This window comes from Octopus bimaculoides, chromosome 7 (assembly GCF_046866305.1).
Source record: "Octopus bimaculoides isolate indiv1 chromosome 7, ASM4686630v1, whole genome shotgun sequence".
NCBI classification, from domain to species: Eukaryota; Metazoa; Mollusca; class Cephalopoda; order Octopoda; family Octopodidae; genus Octopus; species Octopus bimaculoides.
Window position 1 is genome coordinate 76,597,999 of NC_142934.1, and position 27,230 is coordinate 76,625,228.

At 38.5% G+C, this 27,230-nt stretch overlaps 1 protein-coding gene across 1 annotated transcript in view; it reads right to left on the reverse strand.

The window, feature by feature from the left end:
• The window catches only part of LOC106878149 (cyanocobalamin reductase / alkylcobalamin dealkylase), a 20,813-nt gene extending 5,793 nt beyond the window's left edge, over positions 1 to 15,020 (reverse strand). The window contains exons 1-2 of the mRNA XM_014927279.3: positions 14,607 to 15,020; positions 1,074 to 1,280 (exon numbers count right to left, since the gene is read on the reverse strand). Coding sequence (XP_014782765.1) covers positions 1,074 to 1,280; positions 14,607 to 14,690 — 291 coding nt within the window. The 5' untranslated portion in view covers positions 14,691 to 15,020. The remainder of the gene's footprint in view (positions 1 to 1,073; positions 1,281 to 14,606) is intronic.
• Between the last annotated feature and the right edge of the window lie 12,210 nt (positions 15,021 to 27,230).

Sequence of the window (27,230 nt, forward strand, 5' to 3'; positions counted from 1 at the left end):
TCTTAACTATTGTCAGTACTGGATACCAAGTGCGACAACTCTGAAATGACTTGGAATTGCCTGAAACAAGAATTTTTCTCCATGGCAAAATGTAGTGGAAACGGTCTTTTTACCAGTCAAATGTTTCAAACATATTTGGATTAATCTGAAAGTTTGTTCATTCCACAGCACAGCTTCGTGTCTCTACTATATAATCTGCATAGTCTGAGCATGAAAGAAAGAGCCAAGAGACTGAAATTTTGGGAAAGAAGGATTGGGTGTAAAAAAAATTGGTGTTTGGACTGAAGCGTACAGATATTGGCAAAGGAAATATAAAATTATCTACGAGTCGTTTTTTTGTTTGGTTCTTGCGTCAGTTCAGTCATGATTGAGCCGAATTATGCTCCAGATGTGAGCATCCCGGTCATTTTTTCCCCCAGAAACAATGTATCTAGATCACCCTGATCCAGTGTCCCTCCACTATTTAGGTGGTATGGAAATTTGGTTACTATTTCTGACAGGTCGAGTGACCAAGTATAGGCTCCCTTTTTATTAAACTTTAATGTAGATGTAGTTAGCCCTTTTATATGATTAAGGACATTCTAGCTGTGACTATAATGTCAACATAAGAACATACTATCAGATACGCTTTTTTTTAAAGCACGATTGGGTATTATTTAACCTTTTATCAGTCTTGTGTATCATATGTGATATATTTTCCCGGTGTCCTGCATCATACTTGATACACATTCCCAATTCTTTTCAACCGTTAGAGTAACTTGGGAACTAATGAAAGGAAAGATTGCTATTACTCAGAACAAGGATTAACTAAAAGTCTGGAAACAAGCATGGACATTTAGGACAAACTTATGAAAATGCTTTGGACAAGCAGGCTTAAGCGAGATCCATCTGCTGTTTCTGAAGGTCCAGCAAATACATAATAAACTTTTATGGAAAAACAAAATGGGAAAATTGTGACGTCCATGCTGCTTTTTGTAAAGTTAACTGATTTTTATCAATGAATTGGTTTCAGTCTAAACACCCCACCGATGAACAGAGCACTAATCGTAAATGTGAAATATTTAGAGACTTACAGCAAAGAATTTCTTGAAATACTTTTGGTTACAGTTATCAGTCGGGTCCCCGTCTAGGAGAACGGTAACATTTGATTCACAAATACATGGAATCAATGTTTTCTCGAACATATCTGGTGCTGCAACAACAGTTAGGGCCAGTGTATTTTTAGGGTAATTCAAGCGGAACATTCGTTTCATTGATTTAATTTCGTTGTAGCATCTCACCTGGATAAAAGAATAATATATATATAGAATTCAGGTAATATCTCGTTTGAAGAAGTAATAGGTATATGCAATTAATGCTTAAGTTGATTTACTGCCTAAAACTCGAACTTGAACTGAATTGTAAGGATATTGGTGTTATAGCTGGCTAATGACGATTGGATATAGTCTGTTTATCAGTTGAAAAGGTACATTATTAATAGAATAAAAGTATGAATAAGCAAACAAGGGTTAAGTTGTTACATAAGTACAGGTCATAAAGAGGAAGTAAGTAAGAAGGAGTGCAGATACTCTCCTGAAAATGCTTCAAGAATAGATGCGCGGATAGTGTATTTCTTTGAAATGAAAGATAGGCTACCATATAATAGCAATCTTTTCCAACATCGGAGGGAGAATATTGTAACAGACTTTGATCTACTACTAGTATGAAATATCTTAGTAGTAGTATTATTAAAATTATCTCCAGACACATATACATATAGACGTTTAACTATACATACATACATACATGCATGCATGCATGCATACAGATAGATATATGCATGCGTATGTAGAAGTAGGAGCACTCCGTCGGTTACGACGATAAGGGTCCCAGCTGATACGGAACAGCTTGCTCGTGAAATTAACGTGCAAGTGGGAGAGCAATCCACAGACACGTGAACCCTTAACGTAGTTCTCAAGGAGATTCAGCGGGACACAGAGTGTGACAAGGCCGGCCCTTTGAAATACAGGTACTACTCATTTTTGCCAGCTGAATGGACTGGAGCAACGTGAAATAAAGTGTCTTGCTCAAGGACACAACGCGTCCTTAAGGAACGAAGGGATCGAAGCTGCGCGACGACGCAACCTTCGTTTTTGGCGTTGAGGTGTTGGTCGAGGGCCATCCTCGCAGCCAACACGTTGGTTGCACTGCCAGTTGTAAGTGCCTCTTCTAGTTTCTTAACTAAGTCTCCCTCTACTCTATTTCGATCTATCACTAATTCTTTACTAAACCTAATAGATTCCGATTTAATTACCATTTTTAGGGCAAACTACCAGCGGTTGTTAACGATGGCTCCTGTTAACGCCCTCTTAATTAACTCGCTAATCCGGTTCCTGTAAACCTGCCGCGCTAAGAGCGAAGCGTTGAGTTTCCAGTAACCGGGACCCTGCCTATGTGTCTTATCTAAGTCGAGCGTACACGTCACAAATTTGTGATCTGGACATCCTACACTATCTCTATCCGCTGTCCTACATAGAACTCTATCTAGATACGACCTCGACGACCCGACGCGGTTTGTTCAAGTCCACGTTGGCACGTTCGGATAGTCGAGTCGGAACCTGTCAGACAAATGGAAGCGTTAAGGACGGTGCATACACTGCCATCAGACGGAAAGCACACCCGTTTGTGCCATCGACGTCCAAGACAACCAGCCTACCCTCCAGGTCTAGGAATATTGGCCTTACTTTTAGGTTTAGACTCTTCTGAAAAAGCACCGCGGTACCACCACCACCACCCATGTTTGGCAGACAGGGAGAGAAATAAATGTCGAATTTTTTAGATAGGAATTTTTGGAACCCCACTACCGCATTTGGATAGAGGGATTTGAGTGTGTGGTGCTGTGTTGGTGTCAGGTGTATTATTTTAATATGTTCTGGTGGTGTTGTTCGTGGGTGATTGTTAGTTTTGAAGTCACTGTGGCTATTTGCCATTCTACTGGACTTTCATCGTTAGACGAAAAGTCCGACGGATCAGAAGCGGGTAAGGGCAAGGCATCAGATTCTATGTGTGTACTTTTAGACGTTGTTATATTGTGTGGTGTGTGTGTTGTTGGGGAATTAGGGTTAGTATTTGTTTTTTTTCATTGGTATTTGTTTTCTTGGTTGTTGTTCTTGGTACTGGTGTTGGTCTATCTTATGATGTTGGTGGTGGTGTTGTTTCTCTAGTTGGTTTCGGTGTTGGAGGTAATTGTGATGGTGTTGTTTCTCTTCTTGATGCTGATGGTGATGTCGTTTGGTTTTGTTTGTTGGTTTGTTGCTCTTGACGAGATTCCATTTTTATAAAATATATTTCTTGGATCATTCGTGGGTTTGGTGGTGTTGGTAGCAAAGGTTGTCTTCTATTTGTTGGGTGTTTTGATTGTAATTGTTCTCCTTGTTGTTTTTTTTGTGTGCCAAAATGCACTTTGCTATTAAGTGGTCCGGGCTGCCGCAGAGGTAGCAACGTGGTTTTTTCCCCTCCGCCATCACATAGAAGCTTTGTCCGTTCTCGAGTTGGATCACATTTGGCAATTTTTCGATCGAATCTTGATCCATTTGGATCGTGATTTCGATCGATTTGCCCGGCCAATTATCATGATGGACAACAATGATTTCTAGAATGTTTATTGTTTTCAAATGAAAACATATCGCCGATGTGATCCACTTCGATTCAATTTCAGGAGGGACATTTTTTATTTTTATTTTGCTTACCCTCTGTCCCATGTAGTATGGGACCATGACGAGTTCGTCATTTTGTAAGGCTTGCGTAGAGTGTTGGTTTGCCTCTTCCTGATTATGGAAGCGGACCTGTACAGTTTTATACTGGGGACCCCAGTTTATGTACTCTTTTATTTTCATAATCGGTTTAGCACATTTTTCTACATCTGTTTTTGCGATTTGTTCTGTTGATTTTTGGGTCTTTCTTATTATTTTGTACATGATTGTCCTTTTATCAACTTCCTCTCTAACGCAAGGGTTTTCAAACTTTTTGACTTGCGGACCCCTTTATATTTCAGTCTTTACCTTATAAACGCTTACAAAATTTATACATAAATATTTGCTTAAAATAACATATATTTTTACATTTATTTATTTAACAGTATTTAACAAATAGGTTTATTGTCAATTAAAAGATTTCGATTAAAAAAGATATATAAAATCAAATTGCCCATAAAAAGTATTTGCTGTCCACGGACCCCCTGTCTTGTCCTTGCGGACCCCCTGTGGTACGCGGACCACAGTTTGAAAACTCCTGCTCTAACGTGTTGTGGTGTGTGTAGTATTAAATTTTGCCCGGATGTTGTGAAAAGTGACCTGGTCTCTAGCAGTTCTTCAATTGTGAAATGTAAAATTTCTTTTGTTTTTGTTTTTTCATGTCTGCAAATTTTGCTGAACTTCTCTTTGTAATGTTGTCGTTGTGGGTGTTGGTGGTTGTCGCAGCAAAATTGGTGTTAGAGTAGTTGGCTTCGTGACCATAGTGCTCTTTTTGTTGTTGTTGTTGTTGGTGGTGGTGGTGGTGGTGGTAATGTTTGTATCGGCGATACCAGAAACAGTGGATGGTGCATTCTTAATAGTATTAATATCTTCACCAGTAATAGGCGAGATATTCAATTCAGGCGAATCCGCATGCACAATTGTAGCGATAGTATTGATGTTGTTGTTATTATTCTCGTTGTTGTTGTTGTTAACGGTTGTTGTGGTAGTGGTGGTAGTGGTGGTGGTGGTGATGACAGGGCTGACAACGGTCGTGGAATTATTATTCACGGCATTGACAGCAATTTCTTTTTCAGCGCTTGCTTTAGATTGTGCGCGTTCGAAAGATTCATTCTTTTTTCCCTCCATCACTCCTAGGCTGCGAAAACGTTCATCCATGAACGACGCCGACCAGCGCTCCACAATCAAATTTCTTGACATTTTTAAAATCGAGAAAGAAGAGTCGATACTAGAAAAGTGATGAAACTGCCCCAAGGGGGCCTATTCCACCCTTAAAAATACCGAAACGAAAGTTGGGCGCTTCAGGCACTTCGAAAGCAAAAATGGGATCTATTTTAAAACGGGGGCCACAGTATTTTCTTAACGAAACACTTTTGTGTCATATAAAACATCTTTTTCTCTTAGTCTTCTTTAAAAAAAAAAGAAACCCCTAAGTTATTCCATGTTAAAGTTGTCGTATTTCTGTAATTTCAACCAATCACTGACGTCCATTCAGCCGATATACATTAAGTGCCGACTACATAAACAAACGATTCTGAAACAATTCTATCGGCGATAAAATTATTATTTCCTTGTCAAAAAATGGCTGAAGCATATTGGCAGTAGCTAATAAACCTTTCTATTATAGGCTAACCCTAACCCTAACTCTAGGGTTAGGGTTAGGGTAAAACAGCAAATTTAAAAAGAAAAAAGCAAATAAAACGAAGAAAAAAAAAGAAAATGAAAAAAGCAAATTTAAAATGAAAAAAGCAAATAAAACGAAGCTATGGAGATTAAATACGCTTTACACCGCTTAATCAGCCAAAGGAGTAAATATAAACAACTGAATACTTGTCAGTGATTGGTTGAAATTATCGAAATAAGACAATTTTTTACATGAAATATCTTTGTTCAGTGAAACGTTAGGCAGACGATACGACAACACGTCAGACGTTAGACTTTCTCGACATTTGTGAGAGCCGGGAAAGAAAAAATAGATATTAAAATAGGGCTGAAATTGCCCATGGGGGAAAATTCCCCCATAAAATAACTTCGAATACAAAATTTGTATCTGTTCTATAACACAAAATATACAAGTATACGAAGTTTGAAAGTGTTTCGTGTGCGAAAATTTAAAACAAAACTTATTCAATAAACTGTAAAAAAGGCGATTACCTGAAGAGCCGATGCAATAACACGATAGATAGATAGGTAGATAGATAAGACAAAATAGGATTTTTATTGTTTGTGAATGATCGTTCCTCCCAAACACTACTCCCACTTATCAGAAAGTATATTAAACCAGGAACAAACGCAGATTCAAAAGTATGATGGGGGTACACTAAATCCCCTCTTCCAATTTACAGTTTACACATATTTATACATGTGAAGGGTTTTATTTTTTATCGCGAGTGCCACTGACTTGCGCGTGTACACGCGTCTGTCTACTGATTAGCGCGGGTTCGCGCGTAGGGTCCACTCTTCTTGAGTAGTATCGTTTGTGTATAAGAGGCCAACCGAACTTGAAGTGCACTGAGCACCACCACACCATAGTTTAAATCCGGCCCTGGTGGAATCGGAGGAAAATGTGTGTGTGTGTGTGTGTGTGTGTGTGTGTGAGAGAGAGAGAGAGAGAGAGAGAGAGAGAGAGAGAGGGGGTGGGTGAGTAGAGAAGATGTATAATAAAACACTATGGCCAAATGCATCACGTGGTTAGTTGAAGAAAGAAGTGAAGAGCGAGAGAAGTGAAGAGCGAGAGAAGTGAAGAGCGAGAGAAGTGAAGAGCGAGAGAAAAGTGTTAATGACGTGCTGTTGGGTGGGAAGGGAAATGTGAAGAGATAGAGAAACGTTAAAGATATGAAGGGAGGAATTTGCATGGTTAAAAGTTTGTTTAAGAGGTAGAGACAAAGAGAAAAATACAAAGTGCTTAAATCATGAGATATTAGTGTGACGGGAAGTGAAATATATTGGCAAAATAAAAATCCTATTTCTTTCTTTCTTTCTTTCTTTCTTAAATAGCTTCTCTTAATCATTTTCGTTCTGTGGAATTTCCACATTTTTCTACTAAAGGCTCAAGGCCCGTTTGGGCAGCAATTTTGGGAGAGAGGATGCGACGATTATATCGACCCCAGTGTTCGACGGGTACTTTTTTTTATCGACCACGAAAGGATGGAAGGCAAAGTCGACCTCGGCGTTATTTGAACTCAGAACGTAGCGACGGACGAAATACCAATTTCTTTATTGCCCACCGGGGGCTAAACATAGAAATGGACAGAACAACTGATTGGGATCAGTAATGCGATATGGTTTTACATAAAATGTGACTTTAAAAATTAAATAAAATATAAAAAATCGAATGATATTAACAATACAGAGACAATACAAATGAAGCTCCGACCCCACAAGCCCCGATCTATCGCTGGTACCTTTTTTGTTTTTTTCTTTTTCCGTCTATTCACACGGTTCCTTGCACACACAACACTCGTGCAACATGCTTCCATCTCTTTTGGAACGTACACTCCGACAGACATCTCCTCTCCAGCCACACTTTCCTTTTCAAATGAAATGTAAAAAAATTAACGTAAATTGTGGCCAGAGATAAAGTTGCCCGTCTTAATTCCTTTTATCCGAGTCTTCCATACTGCCTCTTTCACTATTGCTACAACCGTGAGAAAACAATTCTTACCTTCGTTTCTTAAGACCCCCGGTGGGAGCTGTACTCTTCTTTGAATAAACCCGAGGCCTAGATTCGCCCCCAGGCCATCGTCGCATTCAGACTCTACCAACCCACTATATAAAATCCGTGTGGAACCCCCACTGCTGGCGTTGCCCGAGCGCCGGAAAAGCAAGAGGGTCTTACGACACTCTTTATGCCATTCACTCGACCTCGGTCTACGAGAACACCAGGCTTCCTGTTCGCAAAAACTTTTGAACTCGGGGAACATTTGTCTGGCCAGCGGAGACCACACCCGTTCACTATCCAGGAGAATCCAGAGGTGCCTCAATCTCAACGCATGCCTGCGCATCATTAACCAAGGCATCACTAAACCTCCCTTTAAAGGTTTTTGACAGCAGACAGAGCGTTTCACAAGTGGCGACCTGCACTTCCACAAAAAGCGAAAGAGCTGTCTCTCCAACCTGATCAACCACGAATCCGGACAGGGCACGACGGTCAGGCGGTAAGTAATGACTGATGCGATAAACATAAGCCACCTCTGCCCTCCCTTTCAGGGATAGCTACCACCAAGACCAGGTCTTGACTACTGCAGCCACCCTGCTCAATACCTCCGTCCAGTTCTTCTCTATCTGGAGGCCTTATCCAAACCAAAATTCCAGCAACTTAACCGGTCCCTCCGTCCAGTGCCCAACAACGCTGTCTGAAGGCATCGACTTGCCAACCCAGGTGCCGAGCTGCAAGCCGACCGACTTTTCCCGGTTAATCTTTGCTCCTGCCACCTCCTCGTAAGCCTCAATTGTCTTACCCACTTCACGTAGGCGTGCTACTGAGGTTACGCTGATAGTGATATCATCCGCGTAAGCCGTAACAAACTCCTCTAGACCTGGTTCTCTCGGAAGGCCACTCAACCTTCGCAGTAGGGGCTCGAGAGCCACCACATACAAAAGCGGTGAGAGCGGACATCCTTGACGAACCGAGCGTCTGATGCAGAACGGCTTCGAAAGGAAACCGTTCACCCGAACTATCGAGTCAATGTTGTGGTACAAAGCGATAAACCACTTCAGGAAGCCAAGGCCCAAGCCGAACCGCGCAAGCACAGTCGCCAGGTATCGATGGTTGTCGTTTTCTTCTCGTCTTTTTCTTTTTCCTCTTTTTCTTCTTTCTCCTCTTCCTCATTTTCCTTGCAGTTCCTTCGAATGTGGCCTAATTGGCCGCACAAAAAACACCGGGGTTTTCGGCCCTCAACAAAGACCACGAGGGTCTCCTCCCCTATCTGAATTGTCTCGGGAATTGCTTCAATTATTTTGGGGTCAGCCTGGATGAGGAGACTAACTGTTTGGCCAGTCCAGTTAGCGTTTTCGGTAGCGGCAGCCTGGAGGAGGGTAATTCTCTTTTCCTGTTTGATTAGGACTGCCTCCACCAACCACATAGGATCCACTTCCGGTGAGACCCTTGTTATTTTAATTCTCATCCCCATATAGGTGGGGATGAGCGCCATGTCGTCTGTTTTCAGTGTTTCTACGGAATGCCTCTGTGCTACTTGTTTGTTGGCAAACCCCACCCCCACCGTACCAAACCTCCCGCCTCCTGTCAGACAAACCACGTCGCCCCACACTGGCCTCAGGCACCTCTCCATCCTCTCCTCTGTAAATCTTTCGATTCTTCCCCCTTGCAAACAGCATGTTCTAAATATCACTGTCTTCTGCCCCTCTTCCTGTATCAATTGCTCTGGCGTCTGCACCTCAACCACGTTATCATCTATTTCCATTACTTCTCCATATTTCACAAAGTCACACCTGTTCGTCGAAAGCAGCCGGGTTCCACCCCCAGCTGCCACCGCAAAACCTTCTCTTTCCCTTTCTGGCTGCTCAGTCCGGATGCTAGGCACATCAACTATTCCTTTGGACACAATACCTCCTCTTGGCAAACTCGGGCACTCCTCCTGTGAAAGTTCAGACGAACCCTCAGACACATCTCCAAATATCTCACACATCCCGTTACACTCCCTTGCAACGGGGGAATCAAAAATTCCTCCTGCGGGGGAATCCATTGTTTCCCCGCTCGTAGCTGGCTCCTCGCCAGACAACAAGAAATTCCTCGCCTCACCAGACACTTCCGCTCCAACGCTAGGCCCCTCGCCAGACGACCCCCCCCCCATCAACGGGGGAATGAACAACGTGTGCCTTCCACAAGCACCCAGTGCTTTCAAATGAAAACTCCAACAGCTACGAAATCCAAAAGAAACAGCAGCCATCATAAACAATAACATCAAGAAACAGCAAGCCTCACCACGAACACATGCGCGACGCGCAACAAAACTCACGGAGACGAAATACCGCTAAGCATTTCATCCGGTGCACTAACGAATCTGTCAGCACGCCACCTTAATAATAATAATAATAATAATAATAATAATAATAATAATAATAATAATGATAATAATAATAATAACTAGCTGGACCCTTGAAAAATTCACGGAAAACATAAAAAATGTAAGCATCTGTAAACAGTGTACTGGTGCCCTGAGAAATGTTTGTGTATTATGACTGTCTGTCTTTATGTTCTGAGTTCAAATTCTGCCGAGGTCATCTTTACCTTTCGTCCTTTCGGGGTCGATAAATTAAGTACCAGTTGTGTACTGGGGGTCGAACTAATAAACTGGCCTCCTCTCCACAAAAATTTCAGGCCTAGAAATGTATTTTGTGACAGTTACAGAATATAGAAAGTAATGTAACACCAATGACTCTATAATCCAACCAAAATATCTCAGTTACCTAAACGTAAACGGAATTACTATTTAACCTTAAAATACATATTCAAAGAACCTTCTTGAATTAGTGCTACGGAACGTTTTTCTGATATTCTTTTACTTGTTTCAGTCATTTGACGGTGGCCATGCTAGAGCACCACCCTTTAGTCGAAGAAATTTACTCCTGGACTTACTCCCTGTAAGCCTGGAGTTTATTCTACCAGTCTCTTCTGCTGAACATCTAAATTACAGGGACGCAAACACACCAACATCGGTTGTCAAGCAATGGTAGTGGTGGGACCAAACACACACACAAACACACACACACATACACACACACACATACATACATACATACATACATATATATATATATATATATAGTTTTAGGGAAAATAACCAAGTTTCAAGAACTCATCGATGAAAATCCACTATCACATATAGAAAAATTAATAATTAAAAGCACAATAAATGAGTATAATATAAAGTAAAGTAAATATCATAAGATAAATATAATAAAAAGATTACACGTGTTTCATAACTAATTTTCAAATAGTAAAGAAATTTAGATCGATTAAAATCAATTGAAATTATCGAAAATAAATTCTATTCAAAAATATAGCTACTCGTCAGATCGTAAGTAGAACAATAATTAGATATATATATCTCAACCAACAATAAGTACCAAATGAATTAATTTGAAATACTTATTATATAAAGATAGAAAAATTATTAAAAATATCATAATATCAAAATAATAACCATTCAATAATCATCCCTTCATCCATTATAATAACATGTATATTATATACAAAAAACATCTTACATAAATTATCATTGTTTTAAATTATCATTGTTTAAATACAATTTGAACGAAGTTTAAGTTTAAAATAATAATGAAGATAAAATTAGTACATATTTAACCGGTGTAATAGTTAAAGCTATACTATTTAAAGCTAAAGACGTTTATTTAATTATAATTAAAAATCAATTGAATAATAGAAAAATACAAGATTATTTATTTCTACAAACGTAATAATAAAAATATGAATGAAAAAATTATGAATGGAAAAAATTATGAATGAAAAAATTAGGAAAGAAAAAATTATTAAGAATAAAGGATTAAACTTTATATATATACAAAGTTTTAATTTAAAAAAAACCTTTAACGATATTATAAACTATAAAGATTAATTATTAATCAAATATTATTAATCAAAGATAATCGAAAATATATCAACACTATTCAAATCGAAGTTCTAATATTATGTTGAAACGAAACTATAACTTCTAAATAATTTAGTGTTAAATAAGTTATCTATTAAAAATAATCTATAAAGAACCAAATGAATAATATAAAAAACAAGAATACATATTATTTTCAAATAGAAAATCTTTAGCAAAGTAAAAAACAGTACTTATCCAAATTTTTCCGTAATTCAAACTGAAAACTAAGACGTTATCTAATAGCTACAGCGTTTTAAGCAAGAGGTCGCGCGAAAATACTACGTTAAAATAGAGAATAGAATACGAAAGCATGAATGAAATAATAATCTTAATATATAAATCTGAAATTGTGTGTTTGTGTGAAGCCTTTTTGAAAGTTTATAGAAATCCACATTTTCCACTTTTTCGTAAAAATGTTTACATCAATGGAATTTTCTCGATCTGAACTTTCCAGTGCAGTAATTAGATTTTTAAAATTCCGTTTACTTTGTGTGATTTAAGGGAGATTTGGCTGTCGTTTCTAGCAACATTTATATTCCTTCCCTCCTCCCTGTACCGGCGTTGTTATAGGGAGTAAGAGTAAAAGAGGGAGAGGGTGAGAGAGAGAAAGTGATACATACAAAGTCATAGATTAACTTGGTTACATTTTACACTCTTACTTCTTCTTCCTCTCTCTAATATATGTGTGTATACATAAATAAACACATATATATACATACCTCTAACATATTTTTCATAACATAGAAACGTAAAAACACACACGACCACACATACGTGATCTGCGACAACAACATACACATAAACACATACACAATTCAACATTATAGATATAAGATTTAGTTTCTGTTTCTTATATAAACACGTGCACGCATTGCTATTTTATAACTGTCTTCCGTTCTCTCTTTCTCTCTCTTCATTGCTACCATCTCTATTCCTTTCTCCCCCCTCTCTCTTCCTCTTCTCTCTCACAAAACATTCACTACAATATAACTCATGTTCGTCAATGTTTGGTAAATATACCACGATTTTCACTAGGGTGTTAGTGTTAGGGTTTATGTCTCTCTCTCTCTCTCTCTCTCTCTCTCTCTCTCTCTCTCTCTCTTTCCCCCTCTTTTACTCTTACTCTCTATATTATATGTTGAGCGTGTAATTACTGCACTGGAAAGTTCACATCGAAAAAATTCCATTGATGTAAACATTTTAAAATTTCGTTTACTTTGTGTGATTTAAGGGAGATTTGACTGTTGTTTCTAACTACTTTTATATTTCTTACCTTCTACCTGTACACACAATCATTGACAAGAATATAACTCATGTTCGTCAATGTTTGGTAAATATACCACGATTTTCACTAGAGTGTGTTAGGGTTCGGGTTTAGGGTTAAGATTAGGGTTAGTGTTACGGTTAGGTTTAGGGTTTTAGGGTTAGGGTTGGGTAATCATGCGGGTGTTAATCTGAAAAATTACAGATATGTGAAAAGTACCGACCCTGCCATCTATTATAACTTTTGTTGTTCTGTTTAATATATACATAGATTATGCCTCTAAAGAAGAGAGTTTGCTAGGGAAAGAAAGCAACCAGTTTAAAATGACAGCAACAGACTGCAGCAATTCACCACATTCCAGAAGCTACTTTGAACATAATTCAAAATGGTGCATCAACATCTTCTGCCTAATCTGATAGAATTCTGGCAAAACTGTGTAGCAACAGATCGCCAGCAATTGCTTCATCAGAAATTGCCATCCTACCTCCTACTAAAAGGGATTACCCTGCTATATATATAATCAGGGCAGCGCAAAAAGTTGTTTTGCACAAGCATTTCTACAGCCAATTAGACGGATGAAATTTACGTACGCTTAATAATGTTACGCCTTCAGACTTTCCCTATTAATTTCATCGTCTTTTGAATTATGAACATATTTACATCATAAGGGTTTTTCCGTTGTAAGGCTTTCTTTTTTAGTTGATTTTCACCTAGCAAGACTTATCGTAGAAGGCGTAATAAGTCACACCCGGACAAGGTCGGGTTATGCTGCTAGTACTTAAATAAATGAATGAAAAATTTAAAATTTATATAACTAACAACATAAAAAGAACAAAAAACTATAGTTATCTTATAAAACATATTAATAAATATTAAATTCTAATATATAATAAATAAATAATAATACTAATAGTCGTAAATTAAATAATATTATGAAATAAACTAAAATACTACTATTGATTTAGTCTTATAAAAATCGTAGTGACATTGTAATATAAAACCTTAAACTTACTAAAATATTAACCTACCAATAAAAACAAAATATAACTACTAGAATAATTAAATAGATACCCCAACACACACCCTAATACATACATATATATATACATACATATATATATATATATATATATATATATATATGACGGGCTTGGAGGTAGTGGTGATACTGGCTGCTGCGATTTTGTAGTTTGCTAGTATGCCGAGAGAGATCCAGTGAGCCCCTAACTAGTTCCCCGATCTTAAAGGTGTAATGTGGATGTGTAACGATGGAGCGGCTGGTGAGGTGGTGATGCTAACTGGTGCAGTGGTTTTCCTCACTGTACTTCATAGTAGACAATATTTTGTGTGTATGTCGACCACGTTTTTGCCCTTGTCTGTTACTCCAATTGAGTGCCATAATTCTTACTTTGATATTGTTCATAGTTCGTGCTCGTGAAAATGCGACATATAATTGGCCATGAGAAAATACCGGTTGAGGCAAATGTATTCCAACTTTTTCAAATGTTTGCCCTTGCGTTTTATTAATTATTGCATATGCAAGTCGAAATGGAAACTAAAGTCTGTTTAGCGTAAATGGAATATCTGCATCATTTGGGCTAAGTTTAATTCTGGGAATTAGAACTGTACGACCTCTGTTGGAGGCCCGACATTTTGGGAGAGGGGGCCAATCGATTAAATCGACCCAGGACGCAGCTGGTGCTTAATTTATCGACCCCGAAAGAATGAAAGGCAAAGTCGACCTCGGCGGAATTTGAACTCAGAACATAAAGACAGACGAAATACCAGTGAAACACTGGGATCGATGTAATCGACTAGTCCCCTCCCCCCAAATTTCAAGGCCTTGTGCCTTCAGTTTGAAAGGATAACAACAACAAAAACAACAACAACAACAGCACCACCAACAATAATAATAATAATATTAATAATAATATTAATAATAATAATAAGAAGAAGAAGAAGAAGATGAAGAAATGTTACCGCAAATGGTTGAGCTTCATATCCATACTGGTACAGGATGGCGTTGAAAACTGTCAAAATGGTAATTAATTCCGAAGCAAACATTCTGTAGCTTGTTTTCAAGTCGTCGTCGTTAATACAAATAAATTGAATGGAGAAACACACGGAAGCGGATATGGACTCGCCTAGACACTTAGAACAAGCATATATGTATGTATGTATGTTTCTAGTGATATTCCAAAAGCAATAGTTTTCCAAGAATCAGTTTTCCAAGAATCAGTTTTCCGAGAAACAGTTTTCTGAGAAATATTCTATGTAAACAATTCGTGCACCACAGATAGTTTGACAAACATACTTTGAATATATATTACGCACTAAAAATAATTTTCTTCTCCTCACTTTCACTTTTATATTCGCACACATATACACACATGGGCACACAATATCTATATAGTTACGTGTGTGTGCGTGTGTGTGTATGTGTGTGTGTGTGTGTCTATGCTTGTCCTCCCACCGATATTAGTGTGTTTACATCTCCGTAACTTAGCGGTTCGGCAAAAGAGACCGGTAGAATAAGTACTAGGCTTACAAAGAATGAGTCCTGGGGTTGATTTGTTCGACTAAAGGCAGTGCTCCAGCATGGCTGTAGTCAAATGACTGAAACAAATAAAAGAATAAAAGAAATGTATATATACTGTGTATAAATACCAAACGCTTTAATGGGACTCTAAAGTCAAACTACTTCAATAAGTATACACACGTGCCGACATCGATTATACATGCATCGATTATACATGGGCACCGTTAATCGAAAAGTTAACTTCGTTAATCGTTAATCCGTTAATTCTATGAAAATGTAACGGAAGTTAACGTTAATCCGTTAACGTTAACCTTTACTGAAAATAGGCATAACTATAGTTTAATACCCCACCGACTTTGTTGTCTCATAACTTCCAGAGAAATGGATACTTTTTAATGAAACTTTCACCAAATAATCGCTTATTAGATTAAATGTATGTAAAAAAGTTTTTTCGAGGGGTTGGGGAGAGGAGTTTCGGAAAATTCACAGGACCCGTCATCTTCCTCTCATAACTTTCTGGGAAATTGGTATTTTTTAGTGAAATTTTGTACAAATACCTTTCAAACGGTGTAAATTACAATTACAAAGAAATTTGCAGGCAAAATTTTTGGAAGGGGAGGGCGGCGGGAGGCGTTTCTGGAAAACGGAGTTTTGGATCAGACGGCCCAGGTTAACCTCCAGTGTTTGACTCGAGCAAAAAAATGAAAAAAAAAAAAAAAAGTGTAATAGGTGTAAAACAACATGTAGAAACGAATATGAAAAAAATGCGCGCTGGCGAACGGGAGGTGAGGGGAGAGGACTCGGAACATTCACTGCCCAAGGTGCCATGCATTGGGACTGAACCCGGAACCGTATGGTTAGGAAGAATATCCATTTTCTTGAGGGAAAAAATCGGATCGTGTGAATTATCCTGCCCAAGTAAACCTCTCCATGGCCTTTCAAACGGCATAGATTACGATGATGAAGAAATTCGTGGAATATTGGTCTAATATAAGCCAGTGCTACTCAAAGTGGTGGACCGCGAGCCCTCAGCTGCCAATAAGCGGCGAGTTTGCAGAAAAAAAAACGCTTATGTAATATTGTATTATTTTTTTACATGATAAATATACGATAAAAAAATTGTCAACATTTATTGTATTCATTATATATATTGTTTCTGGTTGTGTAGAAAAAAAAATAAAATAAAAAATTTTAAAAGGGTTTTTTTTCGAGGCGGGGAGGGGGAGGTAGAAAAGGAAGTCTTGCCGCAAATTTTTTTTCTCGTAACAACTTAAAGGAATATTAAAGATAATGGCACTGTCATGGTATTAGCTGTCAGAAGTGAAAGTAGAAAGATCTGACAAGGAACGTTACTGCTGGTTTGAGTTGATTCTTTGGCTACTGACAGCTAATACCATGACTGGCCGGAGCGAGCTATCTGTCTGTCTGTCTCTCTCTCTCTCTATCTATCTATCACTCGAAAGTTATTGGAACAAATTTGACACCTATATCCATGCATTTGAAAACACACAGAGTATAAGGGTACTACTAAAGCAGAGTGGTCCCGAACGCGCAGTCGCGCGTCCGGGCTAGCTAGTCGTGAGTGGTCGATCCTATTATTTTTAAACTTCAAACTTCATTTGTTTTCTATTTTGATAAATTCTCTCAGTTGAAAATTATATTTTTATATTTTAAATAATTTTCAATTCCAGAAAATATATTTTTATATTAAATTTGCGTTTTCTAATTTGATAAATTCTACGGACACAAACAGAGGTGAACGAGTGATAGATAGATAGATAGATAGATAGATAGATAGATAGAACCATGACAGTGCCGAAAGTTTTGTAATTAGGGGCAAGAAAAGGGTAAATGTTTAAAAGAATTTTCAGAGTGTAAGATGTTTGTAAGCAATTCCAGAACAATAAAAACCTTTACTTTCACTGCAGCATTTAAATTTCATTTGTGTTTAAATATTTTCGTCCTTTGAAACCGCGATAAAACCCTGACAAAAATTCGTGCTGCATCTGTTTTGTCAGTAAACAAGTCTCGGTTTCAAAGCGACGAAAATATGGAGATTGAAATGAAATTTAAATGTTGCAGTGAAATTAACGATTTTTTCTTTGTGTGTGTGTGTGTGTGTGTGTTCTTGAATGGCTTACAAACATCTACGCTGCAATTGTTTCATTTAATACCATTATGCAGAAGACAGAATCGAAAAAATTTTGTGCCCAAATTTGTGTTTTCATCTTCGCATAGGCGTAGGAGTGGCTCAAATTATTATTGTATATTTAAAATTGTAAATATTTAATTGATACAGCTACTTCACCCCTTTTATGTTTGTCTGTCCTTGTTCGTCCCCTCTTTGTAATGCCTTTATGGCAAATATTTATGAAATAAAGTAGCTTGCTTATAAACCACATGGTTCTGGGTTCAGTCCCACTGCGTGGCACCTTGGGCAAGTGTCTTCTACAATAGCCTCAGGTCGACCAAAGCCTTGTGAGTGGATTTGGTAGACGGAAACTGAAAGAAGCCCGTCGTATATATATATATATATATATATATATATATGTATATGTTTGTATATATGTATGTATGTATGTATATATGTGTGTGTGTTTGTGTGTCTGTTTGTCCTCCCAACATTGCTTGACAACCGATGCTAATATGTTTACGTCCCCGTAACTTAGCGGTTCGGCAAAAGAGACCGATAGAATAAGTACTAGGCTTACAAAGAATAAGTCCTGGGGTCGATTTGCTCGACTAAAGGCGGTGCTCCAGCATGGCCGCAGTCAAATGACTGAAACAATTAAAAGAGTAAAAGAGTATAGCATAGATAATCTTTCCTTTGAAATGCCACCTTCGGCCTCCAGGACGCATTGGTCGGCCTGAGGCTACAGTTGAAGACACTTGCTGGCGAAAGGGAAGTGGCGGGTGGTGCCGATCAGGACAATTCACACGATCCGATGTTTTTCCTTCAAGAAAATGGATATTCGTCCCAACCACACGGTTCCGGGTTCAGTCTCACTACATGGCACCTTGGACAAGTGAATTTTCCGAGTCCTCTCTACCCCCACCCCCGTTCGCCAGCGCGCATTTTTTTTTTTTATATATTCGTTTATGTTGTTTTACTCCTATTACACTTTTTTCTTCTTCATTATTGTGATCGGGTGTTAATGTTGAGTTTTCGAATCCTGTGAGTTTGATCGTGTGAATTTTCTTTCCTCACCCACCCCCCTGTTCGCCAGCATGCATTTTTCTTTTCATAATCGTTTAGTACACATTATTTTACACCTATTGCTCTTTTTCTTTCTTTCTTTCTTTCTTTTTTGTGGCCGGGTGTCGAAGTCGGGTTACTGGATCGTGTGAATTATTTGAGTCCTCATCCCCCACCCCTGTCACAAAAATTGAAAATAATGTGTACTTAAACGAATATGAAGAAAAAAAACTGCGCCGAAGAACGGGGAAGTGGTGAGACGACTCGGAATTCACCCGATGCGAATTTTCCGAGTCCTCTCCCCACCTTCCGTTCGCCAGCACGCATTTTTTTTCATATTCGTTTACTACATGTTGTTTTACACCTGTTACACAATTTTTTTTTTTTCCATTTTTTTTTTTTGCTCAGGTCAAACACTGGGGATTAACCACGGCCCACATATGTTGAGATTTTTTCCAATGTTTTTCACCAAAGTCTTCAGAATGATGGGAAGCATCTTTTCACGAGAAAACAGAAAAAAAAATGTTTGAAAATTTTTTTCTACTCCCGCCACCCCTCATCACCCCAGTACGAAACGATTTTGGACATAACACGCACAAAACCAGTGAGAGAAACATTTTCGGTTTAAAAGAAAATTGTTAATAATTTCAGAGGAAAATGTAAGATTTAATGGAGATCTGGCTGTTGTTTCTAGCACATCCCCAAGCCTCCTTCCTCGTTTCTTTCTTACTCATCTATTGATATTTTTCCATATTTTTCTCCCCATAAACAAATTTTATGGAATGATGATGTCCAAGTAAGACACTTGTAGTCCCAACCGAGCGAGACCGTGTTGTGTGTGTGTGTGTGTGTGTGTGTGTGTGTGTAAAAAAAAAAACCACCTGAAAATGACGCGTACATTATTAAATATGCTAAGACAATCTGAAAACCATAGAAATTTTAGACGTTTACTGGTTTTTAGGAAATTTGGTGGTTAACAGACTTGAGCTAAATGAAACGGAAATTAATTAGTCCGATAATGATTTTCAAAGTTAACTTAAAAGTTAAATCGTTAACGAAAATGTTAATTAACGATTAACGGATTGTAGCGGGATGTGTAGTCAAAGGTATTGGTGAAGCAGATGAATATTGGCGTGTTGCACGACATCAAAGGAAAACAATGAGGAAAGCGTGGAAATGTAGTTCAAATAATTTATTTGATCAACACTTGCATTTACGTGTTGGATACACAAAGCTTGATTTCCAATAATCAATGAAGGTCGCTACATGAAGTTACCAACTGCCTCGAGTTGGCGAAACCTCGACGTGATATGGCATGTCACCTCAGCCGCTACAGGATTAACGGACCTACGCCCAGCTCTGCATATATATATATATATATATATATATATATATATATATATATATATATATATATATATATATATATATATATATATATATATATATATATATATATATATACACGTATAATATACAGGGTGGCCCAAAAGTAGGTTTACAGTTATCACGTAGGCACTTTAAATTTCTTTTAATATATTTTATTACATTTAAATTTCTATTTTACAATTAACTAAATTAGCATAGAATAATGGTTTCATATTTTTTTATAATGAAGATCTAAACTGTTTATATATATATATATATGTATATATATATATATATATATATATATATATATATATATATATAGTGTACATTTAAACACATAAGAGGTATCTATCGTAGGATTCCCTCACGCTAGAAAGAACAGCTAAGTTCCAAACCACTATTAGGGATAAAATTTCGAAGGGAGTGAAAAATGTCCACAATTTATCAGTGTGATCGTCATAGCAAAATATAATTTGCAGAACTTACGTAAGTATTACGTAAGTGGTAACAATGAAATCGGGTTTGTGATTAATCTTTATATTTTGTATCTTTTCATTTGTCTTGCTCACTTACGGTTCTGGCGTTTGCCGAATTTTCTTGAGAACAATCTTTTCTTAGTGGTCAGACCATATAGGGGGTCTACATCTAGCATAATGGATGTCCACTTAGTGGTCATCCCTCTTTTATGTATGTAATATAATTTTTCTGAATATTCAGATTTTTCAATATGCTAGGCCATTGGTTTTAAATTGATATTAATCAAATTAATATTCAATTTTTCACCCTTATAATTTAAATTATATATATATATATATATATATATATATATATATATATATATACACACACATGTTTATATATATATCACAAAATTTAAATAAGAGCTTTGACGCTAAATCCATATGTATTAAAGTTTATTACCTATGTATACATTTCTGTATATGATCAAATTCAACTCTTAATTCAAGTTAAATAAGTAAACTAAGTAAATTAAATAATATATATATACACATGTATTTACATACACACACACAGATGGAATACGCGCGCGAGTGGTAATAAACTAGGTTAAAGTTTCCATTCTCATATTTGTAATGTATGTTCGCTGTTTTCTTCTGTTCTTTTTTTTATATTTATTTATTACTTGTTGATAACTGTCAGTTGTTCCGTGAGTAAGTGTTTACTTAGCAAACAACTTTCATTTTTACTATTTGCAACTGTATAAATTTTCTGTTTGTTCATTTTCCGTAGAAACAATTTACGTCACTAGAGGAAGAAACCGGAACTTATTACAGACTCTGCTTGGCGATAGGCTTTTCTGTCAGTCAACAAGAAATGCATTTAACTTAGTGTTATGTATTCTTTTGTTCTTTGTGGGATAATAAACAACTCACTGAAGGCATTGTTATGTTTCTACGTGCTTACTTTATTTGACATGTTTACAAACAGTGTCTATAGCGGAGTGATACATGCTGTGCGTATCTGCCTCAAACACAGTTCATACTACTTAGTGGATGCGCTTAACAAAATAGTACTACTAGTGAAGATGTATTCATATATACGTATACCTACGCATGCACATAGATGTGAACATATAACACTTAGCTATGAACAAACACATTCCAGCAACAGCTTGTCATTTTTAACTCTTTTCTTTTTAAGAGTATCTATTGCTATTATATAACGTGTGAGTTAAGGCGGTGAGCGAACAGAATTGTTATCCCACAGGATAAAATGTTTAGCGACAGTTCTCCCTTCCTTAGGTTCTGAATTCAAATTCAGCCGAGGTCGACTTTGTCTTTGGTCTGTAGCAGTCAGAGCACTACACTTGATGTCGCGATTCGCTAGAATATTACCCACTTTATAAAATAAATAAATAAATAAAATTAACCAATCACGACTAGAACACAATTCCATCTTTTCACGCCTTTCTCTCTGAGCCTATCCAGCACTATAAATTCAGCACACCTTAGCTACTTGATAGAGAGCATTGAGAGACACCAGAGACCAGATGTAGATGGAATAAAACAACTACTGACCCAGGCCGACTGCAGCTAAACAATGACAAACGACGACAGCAACACCAACAGCAACTAACCACAACTGTGACTGCTGCTACAATCACACATAAAACAATAATATTCAAACTCTCGATGTTTTGTCGTTCGTTGTAACGACAGCATTTTCTTTGAGTTTACGGGAAGAATAAAAATTTTATTTAATCTCACATATTCAGTGTTTTTCGTAACACATTCTTTCGGGGAGCAATAAAATAAGTACCAGTTGAGCACTGGTTCGATGTAATCGGCCTCCCCCATCTTTCCAAATTTACTGCCCTTGTGCCAAAGTAAGAAAGGATTATATAACGTATACTGTTTTATGACGGTGCAGTACGATTTCAAGAGAAATTTGCCTGCTATTTCTAGTTGCTTGAACAACTCCGTAGAGACTCCAGCGTTGGTGGCTATATAAGTCATGGGCAAACTGCGACCCGTAGGACTTTCTGAATGACACGCCAACGAAAAATTACTTTGAATTACCTTTTAGTACTGCAGCCTGTTTGGTGATGATCCAGTCTCATACAGATTAAATCTCAAAAATGTTACCCATGCCTGTTCTAAACTATTGGGTTGTCCGGAAAGTTCGTGCCGATTTATAGTAGCTTACCTTTCGACTTATTTGCCATGAAACCACCTCAATTCTGGGAAGAGGGTATTTTCAAGTTAAAGGAAAGATGGAGACGTATTGTGCAACAAAATGGTTCATATTTGGTTGAATAAAAATGTAATGACATGTATTTATTGACCTTTTTCTTTCCTTTAAAAATCGGCACGAACTTTCCGGACAACCCAATAATTGTAGCAAATAACACAGATTTCCAGCCAAGTGCTGAGACACTAATCTATCTTCTACTTTTGTTGTTGGCACTCCGTCGCTTACGACGTCGAGGGTTCCAGTTGATCCGACCAACGGAACAGCCTGCTCGTGAAATTAACGTGCAAGTGGCTGAGCACTCCACAGACACGTGTACCCTTAACGTAGTTCTCGGGGATATTCAGCATGACACAGTGTGACAAGGCTGATCCTTTGAATTACAGGCACAACAGAAACAGGAAGTAAGAGTGAGAGAAAGTTGTGGTGAAAGAGTACAGCAGGGTTCGCCACCATCCCCTGCCGGAGCCTCGTGGAGCTTTAGGTCTTTTAGCTCAATAAACACTCACAATGCCCGGTTTGGGAATCGAAACCGCGATCCTATGACCGCGAGTCCGCTGCCCTAACTACTGGGCCATTGTGCCTCCTTATCTTCCACTAGACAGATATAAAATCACAATTAACTAGGCGCTGGCATGGCAGTGTAGTGAGAAATTTGCTAACCAACCACATGGTTTTGGGTTCAATTTCACTGCGTCGCACTTTGGGCAACTCAGTGGCGTAGCTAACAGAGGAGAAAGAGGAGCCCTCCCTCACCACCACCGAGCACATTTTTCAAAATTGGCGTCTTTTCAACATTAAAAAAAAACTCTTCAGTTCACTTGTGCGATAAAAGTCGAATCTCTCTTTTTTGTATGAATCGCATGGCTTTTGGAAGACCTTTTCAGGAGTCATTATTTTATTTGACCAGCCTCCCGTCTTTAAAATTATTAACACACATGCTTTGAGATTTGTGAGCTTACTGTAAAACATTTTATTGTTTAACTTTGAATACAAAATAACAGTTGTGTACTTCCTTTTAAATTATATCTTCCACAGCTTTCGATTATAAACACAAAATTAAAATGTATAATTGTTTGGTATGTGTCGCGGCACCTTTGTATTATGTACTCGCTCCTCCCAACTTTGGAACCTGGCTACGCTGCTGGGATATCTTCCCGGGCCAATCAAAGCCTTGTGAGTGGATTTGGTTGACACAAACTGAAAGAAGCCCGTGGATTTTACACACACACACACACACACACACACACACACACACACACACACACACACACACACACACACAGATAGGTCGACAGACAGTTAGAGATAGAATGACAGACAGACAGACAAAAAGATATCTTTTTATTATAGCCACACAGGGCTAAATACAGAAAATGGACAAATTACAAAGTAGAGCTTTTCTTGGGGGGGGGGGGATAATTTCGATCAAAAGGGATCGCGGGAAGAAAAAAGAAAAAAAAAAGTGGGTGGGGGGGGCGATCAATAGGGATCGTGTATCACAGTCGATGTAAAAAACGGGGAACAGATTAGGTTTATCCGTGGAGAGAAAAGCCTACGGAAAAGACCACGGTCACCTCAGGCTTTTTTTTTTTAAAGGTACATGAAAGTAAGTACCTTCTCTCTTTTTGTCTCTTTTTGTTACAAGTCTATGCTTAAAATGGTGTCGTCTTTCATTCTTACCATTCTTGCCACATTTACCCATTTTTTATTGAAACTTTCATTCGACAACACTTTCCTCTCTATCCTCATCCTCCTTTTCAAGTGGTACTTGAAAAAGTTGACGAGGGACTGACCAGAGAGGAAAGTGTTTGTTTGTAGACCTTTCAAACGCGTCCACCACACGCATTCTTTTGCCATAGCTATCAGTGTTACAAAAACCGTTTTTCCTTCCCGTTTAAAGGAAGGTGGCGGAACAATATTCACGATAGACTCGGCTGATAAGTGGGCTCGCCCCACACGCGACAACAGCCGTTCGACGAAGGTCCACAGCTCTGAAATATCTGGACACTGCACGAGTGCGTGCAGAACGGTTTCGTCGCTCTGACCGCATCTCGGGCAGGTCGGTCCGGTGGTTTTCGAACCGTGTCTGTAGATCTTCTCTCGAACTGGTAGTGCGTCTCGATAGCATTGCCAAGCCAGGGATCTCTGGAAATTATCCATAGACCCCGGCCCGAACGTTGTCTTGAAAAGGCGGGTTAGGAATTTCTCGTCGACACCCAGGTTTACCCCGAGAGTGTCGTCAGACCTCCCCTCCACTAGTCCTCTATAGAATGCATTGGTCGTTTGGAAGTTGCACAAGTTTGATCCCGGACGGCAGAGCTGTTGTAGAGCTTGGCGACACTCGCGGTGCCAATCGCCCAGTTTCGGTCTCTTCCTGATCCATGTTTGCAGTTCGGTGAGTGAGACGAGCTGCGGGAAGGCGTGCCTCACAAACGGCGCCCACACCTGTTCACCGTCGTCAATGAAATTCCAGAGATGCCGCAGTCTCAGCGCATGTCTGCGCATCATTAATCACGGCATCCCCAGTCCTCCACTTAACGGTTGTTGACAGCAAATGGATCGCCTCACCATCGGAACGCCACCCTTCCACAGAAAGCGGAAAAGTATGCGTTCTAGTTTCGTGATGGTGGCATCGGGACAAGGCACGACGGTCAGGCGGTAATCGATGACTGATGCGACAGACAAAAAGATAGATAGATAGATAGATAGATAGATAGATAGATAGATAGATAGATAGATAGATAGATGATTGATTGATTGATTGATTGATTGATTGATTGATTTGTATGTGTCTTAGTGTTTGCCCACCACCACCGCTTGGCAACTGGTATTGGTTTGTTTACATCTGCGTGACTTATTGTTTTGACATAAAATGACTGATAGAATTAAGTACCAGATTTATTTTTAGAAAAAAAGAATAAGTACCGGGTTCAATTTGCTTAACTAAACTCTTCAAGGTGGCACCCCAGCATGAGAGCAGTCTAAACAAATAAAAAATAACCCTGACAAACACTGAGAAATGAATCATTGCTACTGCAATAGCTTCCTTAGTCCCATTCGTTACATTTGTGATACGAAAAGTAAGTTTCGCCATAGCAAGTAAATACGGGGTTTCAAATTTTGGTACAAGGTCAGCTATTTTAGGGTAAGAAGATAGTCGATTACATCGACCCCAGTGCTTAGCTGGTACTTATATCGACGGCGATCATTCGATAGTAGTGCGCTAATTGCCAACCAGTAGTCAGCTGATTGCCAACAGCTTTCCCTGCTGATTGTCAACCAGTAGTCAGCTTGGTCAACATGTCTTTGTTTACATCAATTCGGCAATTTCCGTAAAGAAAGAGGGAAAGGGCGTTAGTCAGCAGGTAGCAGACAGCAAGCACTCGCTTGTATTTGCGGACTTTAGGTTAGTTAAAATATGTTTGTCACATATTTCAACTTCTAAAGGCAAATTCACTGCAGTTAATGTTCGAAAAAAAATTCTCTCTTATAGAAAAAATGTGTAAAAACACCACATCTGTCCAGTGCTGCACCCTTTCCGATTCCCAGACGCTGCGCTTCTAGCTTTTTAGCTGTTGTCAATGGAAAATATCGAAGAGAGGTAACTCTGGACACCTTTAAAGTCGACGCTTTCACTAAAACCACTCAACAACATTGACTGATTTGCGCTATTAGATCGACAAGTCGGAAGAAATTCGTCGGTGTCAGCGCCAAGCAGTGAATAGATATAAGCGAACTTTAGATTATTCAAAATACATTTGTGACATATTTCAATTTCTCAAGGCAAATTCACTGCAGTTACTGTGGAAAAAAATCTCTCTTTTATGATAAAACGGTGTAAAAGCACCATATCTGTCCAGTGCTAGAGTTTTTTCACCACGGTAACTGCAGTGAATTTGCATTTCGAAGTTGAAATAAGTCGCAAACATATTTAAACTAACCTAAAGTTCGCTTATGCCCAAACACTGCTAGAAACGCAGCGTCTGAGAATCCGAAAGGAAGCAGCACTACACGGGCATGATGGCCAATAAATTCAAGAGAAGGTATACGCAGCATATGCATTTGCTTAGATGCAGAGATAGAGAGAATTTCATTGCTCTGTTTCGTTTCCTCTGGAGACATCGTGACCTCCAAAATGATACCCTAACATCGATTGGATGGTCATTGACATGAATTTACCATACTTACACGGCGTCTGCAATTTCTAGCTCTGTCTCCGCGAAAGACTGCATATTTTTCACCAGCCTGCAGTATCTATTTACAGGAAACACGAAATATTTTATTGCTGCTGACAACCTATATACACCACCTTAACAATGGCTGCATTTCAACCCTGACTGTTTCACACCTAAAGGCAGGGTTCCTAACCGGCAATGAATAAGTAGACCATAGGCTTACATTCCAGCCTTATGCATCCTCCTTAACCACATACGTTCGGTTCCATACACGTGGATGCGTGCGCACATACACACATATACATTTATGCACGTATGATTTTCCTGTCTTTCTTGTTCGCACACATAAACATCAAAAGCAAATATATATATGCACACACTAGATAAAAACACAACCAGGTATACGTTTTTCCTGACAAACCCGTACACATTCATACATGCGCATACAGATACTCCAAACTACATACGTTCATCAAACACCCACACGCTCACACACCCATCCATGCATCCTAAACACGTACAGGTACACACGCTCATGCAGCAGGCACTAACGCGCGCACGCACACACACACACACATATTTATAAACATATAACTGACAGACATGCA